This window comes from Passer domesticus, chromosome 1 (assembly GCF_036417665.1).
Source record: "Passer domesticus isolate bPasDom1 chromosome 1, bPasDom1.hap1, whole genome shotgun sequence".
Taxonomy (NCBI): Eukaryota; Metazoa; Chordata; class Aves; order Passeriformes; family Passeridae; genus Passer; species Passer domesticus.
This window is the reverse complement of record NC_087474.1, coordinates 17,301,687-17,314,999: the sequence shown is the minus strand read 5'-3', so window position 1 is coordinate 17,314,999 and position 13,313 is coordinate 17,301,687. Positions and strand designations below refer to the sequence as shown.

Here is a 13,313-nt window from a genome sequence, read left to right as displayed (position 1 = left end):
TGGAGCTGATCCTCTTGCGTGCCATCACACAGCACGTACAGGACAACCAGGGGATCAGGCCCAGCCAGCACAGGTTTGTGAAAGGCAGGTCCTGCTTGACTGACCCAATCTCCTTTTCTGAGATAAGATGACCCACTTGGATGGGTGAAAGGCTGTGGATGTGCCTACCCAGACTTCAGGAAAGCCTTTGCCACCATCTCCCACAGCATCTCCTGCAGGAACTGGCTGCTCATGGCCTGCCCGGCTGCTCTCTTGGATGGGCAGGAAACTGTAGCCATGGCCGGGCCCAGAGGCTGCTGGTGAATGGAATTCCATCCAGCAGTGCTCCCCAGGGCTCAGGGCTGGCACCAGGTCTGTTTAATGTCTTTATCAAGATCCACATGAGGGCATCCAGGGCTGCAGACAGTGAGCTGGGTGGGAGTGTTGAGCTGCTGGAGGGCAGGAAGGCTCTGCAGGGGGATCTGGCCAGGCTGCACTGATGGCAGAGGCCAGAGCTCTGAGCTTCAGCAAGGCCAAGTGCCTGCGCCTGCTCCTGCCCTTGGGTCACAACAACCCCTGCAGCTCCAGGCTGGGCAGAGGGGCTGGGAGATGCCTGCAGGAAAAGGTGCTGGGGGTGCTGCTCAACAGCAGCTGAACATGAGCCAGAGAGTGCCCAGGGGGCCAAGAGGCCAATGGCATCCTGGCCTGGAGCAGCAATGGAGTGGCCAGCAGGACCAGGGCAGTGACCAGAACCCTGCACTCAGCACTGCTGAGGCCTCACCTTGAGTTCTGGGTTCAGTTCTGGGACCCTCACTACATGAAGGACATTGAGGTGCTGGAGAGAGTCCGGAGAAGGGCAGTGGAGCTGGGGAAGTCTGATGAGGAGAAGCTGAGGGAGCTTTCCTCCTGGAGAAGAGGAGACTCAGGGGTGACCTTATCATGCCCTACAGCTGCCTGAAAGGAGGGTGCAGCCAGGTGGGATTAAGTCTCTTCCCCCCAGGTAATAAGCAAAAGGACAAGAGGAAATGGCCAGAAGTTGCCTTCACCTAAACAGATCCCTGTTTTTCCAGCAGTAGCTTTTTCTTCCTCTAATGAAAATTTATGCTGCCTGATTACTAACTATAATGAAAATCAATTTGCAAATACAACTATCATACCAAAAATGTTGCTAACAAAAAAATACATCTCTGGATAATTATTTAGCTGCACTTTACTTTTTATTAATATTTTAATGGGTTACAAATAGTGATGCATTTATTTTTTAGTAGGTGGTTATTTTATTAGTAGTTATCTATATCACGATTAATTAAGAATGCACATAGCTATCATTTTACTACATGCATATTAATTTGTCAGAATAAACCAACCGACTTTATGCTAAGCAGCATCTTTCCATACATGCAGAGATAACCCAAGTGCCCTCTCTACAATACTTGGACTCCACTACTAAATTAAGAGCAAATGTTTAAACATTTACCAGGTTTAAATAAAAAACAACCTCTACTTAAACCTTTAATTAAATTAAAGTCTTTGAGACTTTATTTTTATTAACTCCCCACTCTTGTCATAGCTCTCTCAATGCAATGCACTTTTCAGATACAGAATGTAGTTACTTTGAACTTTAAAAGCACATGGAACATAGGAGACATTTAATATTACTATTTTCTGTGTCTTCTTTTGATACTTGCCCAAGTTTGTTAAATAAGTGTGGTTTAAAAAGCAGAAAAAATAAATCTAATTATATCACATTGTGCAGATTACTAGTAATTGCCACTTTCTTGTGTTGATAAATACATAGTTGAGTTTTGTCAGTAGGTTCTTTTATTTGCAATGGTTAATTCTCCCTTCTGTGAATAGAGAAAAGGTCAAATTCCTTCTCAAAGTAAACCTTCAAGGTACCTTGCAAAATACCCCATTTCTCAACTATACTAGTTATACTTGTTTATAGGTAGAAATCAGTCTTCAGTAAAACACATCTACTGTTGCCTGGTGATGATAACAACCCATCTTTAAGTAGAGAGATAACAAGAATTTGCTTCACTGGCAAATCATCATTAACAAGTAAGAACAAGAAAGAGCTTCACTGAAAGGATCAAACGAGGAGATTTTAGTGTCTTCAAAGAGGAAACTATATGTTTTTTTAAATCCACTATGATTTTTCCCTTTTGATGTAGGTGAAGCTATCTTACCTGTTGGACTCAGACTGTTCACGCCTCTCATTGAGCCAAATACTAACATTAACACTATAAATGTTAACATAATACAAACACTAATATTAACTAAGTTAATAGTTGATGTTGTGGAATTGAAGAGATTCTTCATTAGAAAATGTTTCTTTTGCAAGTTAAGACACTAAATGGCCAAGAAGGTCCTGCACTTAAGCCACTTCGAAGCACAGACATTAGAAAATCTATAACTAGTAAGAAATACCAGAAACACCATATGTGGTATCAAATTTCACTTTTAAGTTAGACTTTAAATATATCCAGATAAGTTAAACATGTTAACTTACTCTGGGGTTGTCTTGTGCAAGTTTAAGTACTTTATCTTAAAGCAGACAATAATAAGAAAGTTATGCAGTTGTGCTTATTAGACAAACTGAAAATACACATTTATTTGAATTGTCCTGCTATTCAGACAGCTTTTGGTCACATTGCATAGACTCTTCTCTTATTGTTGAATGCAGTTTTGAGATATAAATGGTAGCTTCTGGGATCCAGACAGCTTTTACCAGAACACACAGATAAATTTAAGTGATGACTTGTATGAAAAGTAAGAAAGATAAGTTGCACTGTAGCATCTGTGCACAAATTCCTTGGAAGCAAAGCTGCTTGAACCTGTCTGAAAAGAGCAGTTGTAGGCCTTTTCCTCTGCTTGAATCCAGCAGGAAATACAGTTAAAAGAGACCCACTGGGGTCCCTGGAGGAAAAATCTCCTTCTTAAGTGAGGTATCTCTAGGTGGACTAGGGAGGAAATAAATAATGAAACATAAGCATCTCCCTTTTCCAAAAGGAAAATATAAACGGGGTTAAGGGAGGGGGAAAGGAGAGACAGATCATGGCAAATGCCAGATTGAATTCCCTCTGGCTCTGCTTCTTAATTAGGGGAAGTCTAAGTGGAATATGAACAGATGGGAAATGAGCCAGTCCTCACTTAGCACAGACAGATCTATGAGCTACAAAGCCAGAAGAGGGAGGATATCCTTCAGATGGAGACAAAAACTGCCCAACTCTTACCCAGCAAGAGACACAGGTTTGATGCTGTAACAACCCTTGTACCATCACTTACTGCTAGACACAGCTCCTCCCTGCCGTGCCAGGAGCCAGCAGAGCATGTCTCTAGCTGTACAAAGTTGGAGGTATTAGTCCCATTAAGTTAATAAAAATCAGCTGCTTATACAATAGCATTAGTGAGCTCAAAATTCAAAGAATTAAGGGTCAGACTGCCCTGTACCCTTCAGATTTTCCCAGCCTTCTCCAACTCTTCCATGGTGTGCCTTGGATCTCTGGCACAATTAAAACATCTGTCAGCCAAGCATACCCTGTTCCACTTAACAGCTTCACTTAGCAACTCACTGCAAGTCTCCTGCTCCGAGTGTGCCAATTCCCCATTCACTTCTCATTTGTGAAGTTTTAATCTTGTGCCTGCTGGTTTTTTGGTCTCAGGAGAAAGAGAAGGGTTTGTACTTTTAAAGTGTGAATACTTTCATGAGGTCACTTAAAGACTACACTAAATTACTTGTGTAATTACTTATACAACTGAAGACACATTTAAAATGCCAAGCTCACAGATACCTCTACTAGATAAATTTCTCCATACATTCCCCTCTTTCCCAAGTAGTTTCCCTCTGACAAGTCACTGCCTGGAAGCTTAAGTGCCCTCACATAAATGAATATTAAAAAAAAAATTAAAAATCACCCAAACTGCCCTGACTAGCAGGCAATTGGAAATATTCATTTCATCTACAGTGCTGAAAAGCTAAAAATCACAAAGAATTTGTTCCACAGAATTAATTTCTGATAAAATAATAGAAGTAATAAAAAAAAATAAATTACTGAGAGCTAAACCATTTCCTAGTACTTAACTTCCCAGAGAGTTCTCCAGAAAAAAAAGTTAATCAGCACACCTAAATTACATGTCATCATCTCACCCACGAACAGCATATTCTCTACCAAATTACCTGAAAAGTTGTTTAATTTCACTATAGGCCTACTCTCCTCTTTCCCAAGCTCTCAGCAATCTGCACAGTTTTATTTCCTACAACAAATATCTATCAGGTAAGGAAAAAGGTTTTTTTTCCATAGGTGCTTTTAGGACCTGATCCAGGATTATTTGACATTCACAGGAGCTTCTTCTGGAGATTTCAACAAAATTTCATAAACTAGAATCCAACAGAACTGCTTTGATCAGAAGCTATTTAATTTCACCCAGCACTTCCTAAACTGAACTCCAATCTCTGCTTTTGGATTTGCTAAGTTCTAGAAAGGCAGTCCTCATTTTTTTTTATCTTCAAAAGACCAAGATCCACCACAGCAATTTTTCTAGTATTTAGCCATTTGTGTTGCTGGAAAGGGGAGTTTAATTCTGAATTTTAATTATTTCCTTCTCTGGTAATTCATATTTATTTAATTCCTGAAATACCTAGTATTCTTTTTCCTGCAAAGATACTCACGTACTACTTACTTCTTAACTCCAGTTTTTTCAAGTGCAGCAGGTCAGACTCTGTCACTCCCAACCAAATGGCATTCTCTATGTCCTTAAATTCCTTTGATACTCTTCTGGTATTTTTTCCACATCCAAATTTCAACTTCCTTTTTCAAAGACTACTAGCATCAAAACTATATACAATATTAGTGTCAGGTATAAAACAAACAGATGTCAAAAAGAAGTTAAAAAGAAGATCTGGAAGAGTTCTATGCCTTCTAATTTATCCACCCTGGGGGGCAGTTACTCCTAGTGTGAAGGTCCCCCTAGTGCTAAATTCTTGTCCTCTTTGACCTCTTGTTCCTTCTCAGAGCTACCACCTCCCTAAACGAAGCCCTCATCTCTGTAGTTCTGCACTCCTTTTTTAATCATGTAACTATTCATCTCACCATATGAACAGGATCTCATTTGGACAGGCTCAGAATGCCAGGTGATCAAAGTGGGTTTTGTACAAAATCTTTGACTTTATTCTGCTTTAACATTTGAATGGATTTTGAGTCCTCTGCAAGATTTCACTATGTGAAATGTCAATTGCTTGTTGACAATTAAATGTTGACTGTTATTTAATTATCCATTATTTATATAATTTTTTGTTTATTATTATAAAGCTCTGCAGTAATTAGCATTTTAAAAATCCAAGACAAAATATCACAGCAAATAGTTTGTAAGAAGCATCCTCAAGAGTCCTTAGAAGCCAGCTAAAACACTATCTAATGCTTTATCCTTTGGAAATCAATTTTTACCTTACATATTGGTCAATAAAAATAGCAAGCTACTGTAATTAAATAACAATAATGATATGACTTATGTTAGTTATACCAATAGTAGATATCAAAAAAAACCCCTAAGCTAATTTCCAGAGAGGCTTTGATTATTTCTAAGAGTAACAAGTCAAGCTTGTTTGGAGCTATTTTATCTAACTGAAACTATTTTTGTGAAGAAAACACACGGAGCAAAGCCGCTGAAGTACAGGAAGAACCTGTCCCCCATCTGACATCTTAACTACAAACTATATTTATAACTGGCAAAGCATTGCTCCCCTCTTCAAAGACAAACTGCTGGTGAGGCTCTTCTTCTCTGCCCACTTTGCTTAAAATGTTCACAGCATGAATTTTTATCTCCACAGTGGGAGGCCAAGGATTAGCCCCAGACTCCAAGAGGGTGGAGAGATTTAAAGGTCAATTTAATTAGCTCATTCTAATCTCTCGCACGCCTAATGTAAATGTCATTGTTTTCTAACTGCTACTTTAGCAGACAAGATTGTATTTTAGAAACTTTGAACACATGAACTATGTGTTGGATGTAATACAAATACTCCATGTAACTAATTTAAAAAGGGATCCTAATAAAAATTGCCATTGAGTCAGACCTTTTCCTAAGAAAGAGAAAAAGGGCAATAGGAAAATGCTGGTGGTAAAGCATGGAGAGCTTTAGAAGAACAGTAATCTTTCAAACTGACTGGCTTAACAGCTTCTCATTGATTTAAATCTTCCCCATTTCATGACGTCTGGACAAAGGCAAACAACGGTTTCTGGTGCTGTGATCTCATCCAAAAGCTGTGGAAAACGAAAATGAGCTTTACAAGCTCAACGTACCCTAAAGACAAATCAGATCACACCCCAGACTATTTAAGAGTGCCTCTGGGCAAGCTTTGCATGAACAAATAGGCAAAAACAAGTGCACAGATGATGCTCTGCAATGACTGAAATCATAGGTCAGTGGAAAGGCCTGCCAGTGGCTCGTGGCTGTTGGAGGATGATGTACACACGGTCTGGCTGCTCTCCTGCAGCAGAAGTCACGGTGCTGCTCTCTGGCCCAGGCACAGCTTCCCAACAAGACAAACCTGGAGCTTCCCCCAGCCTTTTTTTTCTTTTTTTACAAGACTTCAGGAATCACAAATATGGAAATTAGACCAGGATTACTGATTAAGATGGACATAATAGAGACAGTGTCATACAACTGACAGAGATGCTCCAAGGTTATTTGCTGTAATTTTCAACAAGTAGCCCACTCCTGAGATGATTTTCAGGACCATGTTTTGGCAGTGACTTGTAGAGAGAAGAAAGGCAAAGCACTGTTTTTTTTAAAAACCCCAGAAGCACCAAACCCAGAGATACCTGGGTGGTCATACAGGGACAGGTAGGAATGACTTTTGGGTCTATTTTGTATGGTGACACTGTTCTTGCAATTAAGCAGGTGCTTATCTGGAAACCCTGTTGCCAAAGTATGACCAGGCAACACTGATCTCTAACACCAGAAGGTCTATAAGGAGTCTGACATGGAGAAAAGCAAACCTGACCTGCCAGTAACACGCTACAAGCACATTCAGGGGTGCAACCTCCCCTGCCTTTGCCAGACATACATGGACAATTTTGCATGATGATTTCTTGTCAGCCCATAAGCATGGCTCTCTAAGGCCTATGGTGAATGCCATGGGATCCCCAAAAGATGAAAACAGGACACCACTGGTCCTGTGCTGCACCCATCAGAAATATGGAGCTCCTTTCTATGATCTTGAGATGTGGATGAACACACTCCAAACACCTAAGAACATTTATAAAAAGGGAATGATTACTGTGGAGAAAGATGTGAAAAACTTTGACAGAGAAACATGAACTTCTTTTTTGCACTGAGCTTTCCTTCCAGGAGAAAGGTGATGGGTTCCTTGACTTTGTTGAATAAGAGTTAATGAATAAAACATGAGGGTCTTTCCTAAATCAAGTTATCCTATTGAGACCATAGGTCTGGATTTGGAGCTGTCAGCTTAAGGCATGCACTTGCTTTGGAAAGAGTTGTGGCTCTTTCTGGGAGCCTTTTCCCTTTAGCCCTGCAAAGCTTGGCTTAATGCCTTCCTTTCAATATCCGTAAGAACTAGGGAGTACCTATCAGTTTGCTCTTTTGATGTTGCCAGCATATGCTAAATTACTATTTTCCAGTTTGAATGCCCAGTTTGAATAACACTCAGTTTAGGCAAGGAACAGCCAAAGGCAAGGCAAATTAAATGTTTTCTAGGGAAAACTGAGAGAAACCACAAGTTAGAATTTCTGTTGCCATATGTACTAAGGTTAACTCCCACCCTCACTAAATTATTATTTGGGCTGACACTTAAGGTACTAAATCTAAGAACATTAGATTTAGATTGAAAACTTCATTTTTTACATGCTGGGAGGACTACAAACAGCAGAGGTTTTGTTACTACAGCTGGTTCAACACTTTACCACCATTGCCTACACTCACATCAAACAAGATGTCAGCAGTTCTGAATGTCTTGGTGTCAATGTCCATTTGGGATCCACAAACTGTATACTCTGCTATAGGAATCTCATCTGACAGACAAGCCCAGGAACTTTTCAGGCATTGACAGACTTATCATGCTAAAATAAAATGACTAGTACTGGTATTTTCTTTACGAGATAGTTCTTGCTTTGGTGATTTTTAATGCACTTTATGGAATTAATTGAAGAGGTTGTCTTAGGAATAAGCTCCAACTTCTAACATAGTTACTGCTGACCTTGCTGTCTGTAGTTTGATGCTGGAGGTGGCTTGTTCTTTCCCAAACCAAGGGCCAAGAAATCAAAGCATGAATTTTAGTACAGAAGCACCAGCTGACAGCACTGATTAGTATTTCTTTGTCTGAAGAAAGATATCATCTTGGATTGCAAAGTACTTTTAAAGTACATTCTTAAGATGATGTCTTAAGACTGGATAAGTCATGTAAAACAAAAAAAATAGAGATAAGAATTTTGATGATCTGAAGTTTAGATACCTCAAAAGAAAATTGTATTGCAGGCTGACATCTAAAAAACATGCCTAGATTTGCATTATTTTCCTGATGCCTTGTTATGAGTCTAGACTACAAATCCCTCTGCATAGAAAGCTCTGGGAGATATTGAAAAGTCTCCATAACAGCCTTATCAGAAGAAGTTAAAGATATGAGTTCATACGGTTTGTTATTAGGGAAATTGCTTAAAAGCAGGAATTCTCATTAATTATTTTAGATTTCAAGCTTTTATATGCAAAAGTGCTTAGAGAAATATCAAGCACAGGTAAATTAAAAGGAACTTACAGAACCAGCTGCTAAAAGTTCTTTACAATTTTTTTGTCCTGTACAAAGAATCTGTACAAACTGCTCCTGCAGACAGGAAAAGTCAGATCTGAGCCTGTCTCACTACAGCAATAGCAGAAGTTGAAGGGAAGTCAGTTGTGCTCTCCCTCATCCCCAGCAGAAGGCTCATTAGGTGCACTGGGACATTGGTGCCCTCTGGTATGAGCAATTGTACTTTACTGGGCAAGAACCCAGCCTTCCTCTGTTGCCTGGCAGAATCCAGATGTAGGATTCAGCAATAACTTTAAGCAAGAACAGATGTGTTGGAGCATAGTAAAAAAAAAGTTTCCCTTCCCAGAGCAACAGCAGCAGAAGCATTTGTAACAGTAGTAGATCCTATTTTTCTACAGATTTCTGGGGGTTGTTAGGTGAGCTGTCTGCTTGTTAATCTCTCATAATTTTTCAGTTTACAGAAGCTAACCCTGTAATTCTTCTAACAGGACTCTACTCTTGGATTTCCCAAAGGTAACAAAGTATGTCAATTGACTTGAAAAGCAATCCCAAAGGAAAACAGCTATCCCATTAATTGGATGAGGGGAACAGAGTGGGGGGTTGGTAGATGGGATAAAAATCTTTCTGTAGAATAACCCTTACAGTGTCTAAAGCTGAGAGGGAACGCAGAAATTAAAATTAATTTAGTGCTTAATGAGAGACTTTACAATACCTGTTTTCTAATCAATTTTTTTCTTTTCTACTAAAACTAGTTAATGCTCTCAAGTATTCTCCCCTGAATATTAGAAGGATTCTTTTTCAATTAAACAAGAAAACACTAACAAAAATACATAATTTACCCTATCAAGGTAAATCTGTCATTACTTAATGCCCTGGCTTTTGGAATTATTTTGACACTTGAAAAAGTAATCTTCAATCAGAGATCCGTATGTACTTGTAACATCCAACAGTACAAAACAAAACAATAGTCTCCTTCCCTTTGACAATTTATAGTCTTTGTAAGTGGTTAAAATGGTTTTAAAGTTTTTCCATCATTCAAATGCAATTTTGATTCATACTGATCATCAGCTGTATTCCTTCGTTTAAGAAAAAAACAGCAAGATCAGTTTTTAATTTAATGCAGTAACTGTTTCAGAATTTTTTTAATATAAGAACGAAGTTTCTAGATTCAAATCTAGGTTCAAAGAACCTACATTAAGAACCTCATTTATCATAACAAGTTTGTCTAGGCAATCTTTGAATGAAACTCAAGGTTTCACTAACTTCATACTATATTTTCTACACTGCTGTCCATTATAAAGCATGAAGCACAAACAAGCTACACTGTATTAGCAACTGCACGTGTATCTCCATGAAACTTCAATCCCAGTTCAGCACTAAATGTCTCTTGGAGATGCCCAACTAGCTATGAAATATAGACAGGTGCAGGACAGATTACCAAAAACATCTCAAAGAAGGGAGTTGGTTTGTGTCATGTCAAGGAGGGGGGTCATTCCAGGAACTGTAATTGCCATTACTAGAAATGGCTTCCTGTAATGCATGAACCATACACAATTTAAGGAATTCCTCTGACTCCTAAGTCCAGACTACTTGTAGCAAAGAGCCATGTACTTCATGAGATTTAAATCTCTCTTCAGAGACATAAGGACATCTCTGTAAGACAAGTTCCATATATTGATTATTCCACATGTAAACTAAGTCTATGTGTTAAACAGTCCACAAAATTACTACAAAATGAGAAACACAATGTAAAGAATTAAAATTAGTATAGCCCACTACTTAGAGCATATGCTACCAGTTTTTTTCATGAGGTAGGTTTTGTTTTTTTAGTGCTTACTCATAAGGAAAGACTATTTGCCCTCTGGTACAACTCATCAAGGATATCAGCAGAACATTCTGAAAACAAAAGCATTTAAAATGAATGTTCTTTGAGACTGTGACTGATGTGTCTGACTAATGAACAAGGTAATTGGTTTATTTATCTAAACCAATCCTTTCTGGCTCAATAATGGGAACGACATTGTTCACAGTTGACTAGGACTCCCTGAAAATCACTATATAAGAAGAACTATCAGAGAAAGTAACTTGATATTTCTTCCATAAGCTTTCCCTTACTTTTACACTGCAAATAATTTTTCAATTGCAGGTTTGATTCTGAGTATGAGACAATAATTTTAACCAATAATAATTGGAATAACTTCCTTGAAGATAAAGGTTATTTGAAAAAAGTATATATATTAGATTCCCTTTTTAAATCACAGAGACTGTAAAATTAAAATGAAACCAACTTCTATGTTTAATAGGGATAATTCCTATCTTACAGGAATTAAGGAGGAGACAAATTTTCTTTATGCTTAGTTCTGTAAAAATAATTTAATTTTCAAAGTGAGTTCAAAATACATTAATATTTTAAACATTTAATTTATTTTCTTTTTAATCAGATTAGTCCAGTAGAAAAAGAATTCAGAGTGATAAATTGCTTGGGCTGAGGATAAAAGCAATAGTGAAGGCGGACATTGTCTTCCCTTAGGTTAAAATTAACTATTTTCTGTCTTTCAGTAAATATGCTTTAAATACTAAAAACTACTAGATTCTTTTTGAAATACATAATTTTGTTGTATCAAAAACCAGGACATAGTTACATGTTATTATTTTGGGTTGTTGATTGGTTACATTACCAAAACACATAGCTACAAAGAAGTACTTTTGGTTTTAATCTGAAAATATGAACAATTTATCCAGTGACAGTTACTTAATGTTGTTTTATCTTTGTTATCATTAATAAATCCAAACAGCAGTATAACATAGTTACAACAGGAATTTCTGCTGCAGAACAGCAGTGCAGATGGAAACATTTCACAGTGATGTGGAATGCAGCATTTTTCTTTGTGCCAAGTTTGCCAGTTCTAACTCACTACACCATCTCAAGTCTAACAGTCATGAACTCTACCTTCCACTGTCCAGTAATGTCATGTTCTAAAGACAGCAAGCATGAATTGACATCACAATTTTAAGAGCAATCACATGTCTTCCTTCTTTGTCAAGAAAAATGAAATCTTCATATAAAGGGATCAAGTAACTTCTCAAGCAATAGGATCCTGCTTGGTCCAACAGCAGAACTGAACCAGGAATGCCATTTGATACATCTATTTAAACTGCTGGCCTCAGCCTCCATGCATTTCCTTTTAAACAGTTCTTCATAAACAGGATAATGAAAAATCATGGAACATGATCATGACAGCTCCAAAATAAACCAGCAATCCTCTTCTCCACTGACTGGCAAAGTGTCCTAGCAAGGTTACAGTGGCTGTATAATGAGATTCATAACCTAATCTCTGTCGACACCCCTGCACATTTTACCCCACCTATAAATTTCTAACACATTGTTTGATCTTGAAAAGGGGCAAATTGGTAAAAAGCATTCTTGAAGGACTCAGATATAGATTTTGACTGCAACATTCAGTTTAGTCCATTGGCAAGAATGGGAGCGTTGTTGTACAAATGCATTTTGTACCATTTGTTTAGCTACTTAAAACCATTTCTTAAAAATTCTCAATCTATCTTAGTGACATTATAAACACAACTGCAGCTCATACCAAAATATTTAAAAAACGCAAAAAAGTGAGAGGAAGCAGTACTGGGTTATGCAGCCAGCATTCTTTAGGACAGGACATCTTGCAGTGTGACTGCAGAAGGAATTATCCCTGTGACTGAAATGCTGTGCATTAGGAACAGTTAATGGAAAAGGGAACTGTCAGTGAGAACTGGCAAATCGGGCTGAAGCAGAGCTCAGGGACTTTCTTTTGCAAAGGCAGAAAGAAACTCTGGCTGCATGGAACAACCCTGCCAAATCCAGAGCAATTTCTTGGTTTACTGTATCTACTTTACACAAGCAATTTGTTTCCAGATCCTCTTAAGAACAGGAAAATGAGACATGATGAAGCAGGATGAAGCTGGCAGGCCATAGGTCACGCTCCTGTAACCAAAAAAAGCATGAGGGGAAAAAAGAAAAAAAAAGGCTGTGGTCATTTCAGAAACCACATCTCATACAGACAGAACACTGAAGCAACTGTTATCTAAGCAACTCAGCTGAATACAGAATCTCTTGCCAGAAGTGTCCAGACATTATTTTTCCTCCTCATAGCAAGAAGTATTACCCTGCAGCTTCAGTAAATGCGGCTTATATGGAGGCACTCTAGTGAGAAACACAGAGGACTAAAGATGGCAGAAGGGCAGGAACCAGAGGGAAGATGGGGCAGGCCGAAAGGTTTAACAGAAATGTGCATTTCACCAGTCTAGGCTTTTTCAAAGTGAACTTACCTGAAAGTCTTGATCATCAATTCCAAATCTCTCTCTTAAATTGCGGAAAACCATTGGACAATATTCTTTAAATTTGAAATGACTTGGCATGTTTTCTCTGAAAAAAGATAAAACCAATTCAACTTCATTGCTGTGCATATATAATAAGCAACTTGAGAATTTTGTCTCAAAGCTGTTCATAGAAAGCTCACAGCAACAATCCTCTTACGATGCTTTCTTTTTTTCACTGAGATTGGGTTATCTTGTTTTCCTT

The 13,313-nt window shown here is 38.3% G+C and overlaps 1 protein-coding gene and 1 long non-coding RNA gene across 5 annotated transcripts in view; one reads left to right on the top strand and one right to left on the bottom strand.

The window, feature by feature from the left end:
- PIP4K2A (phosphatidylinositol-5-phosphate 4-kinase type 2 alpha) overlaps window positions 1-13,313 on the bottom strand; it is a 149,048-nt gene that overhangs the window by 36,272 nt on the left and 99,463 nt on the right. For all 4 annotated transcript variants that reach the window (XM_064408214.1, XM_064408221.1, XM_064408213.1 and 1 more), the window contains one exon: window positions 13,061-13,157. In XM_064408214.1, coding sequence (XP_064264284.1) covers window positions 13,061-13,157 — 97 coding nt within the window. The remainder of the gene's footprint in view (window positions 1-13,060; window positions 13,158-13,313) is intronic.
- On the top strand, window positions 116-11,706 carry LOC135293749 (uncharacterized). The gene is made up of 3 exons (XR_010355853.1): window positions 116-351; window positions 9,195-9,253; window positions 11,536-11,706. It is a non-coding gene; the product is annotated as an uncharacterized LOC135293749 (long non-coding RNA).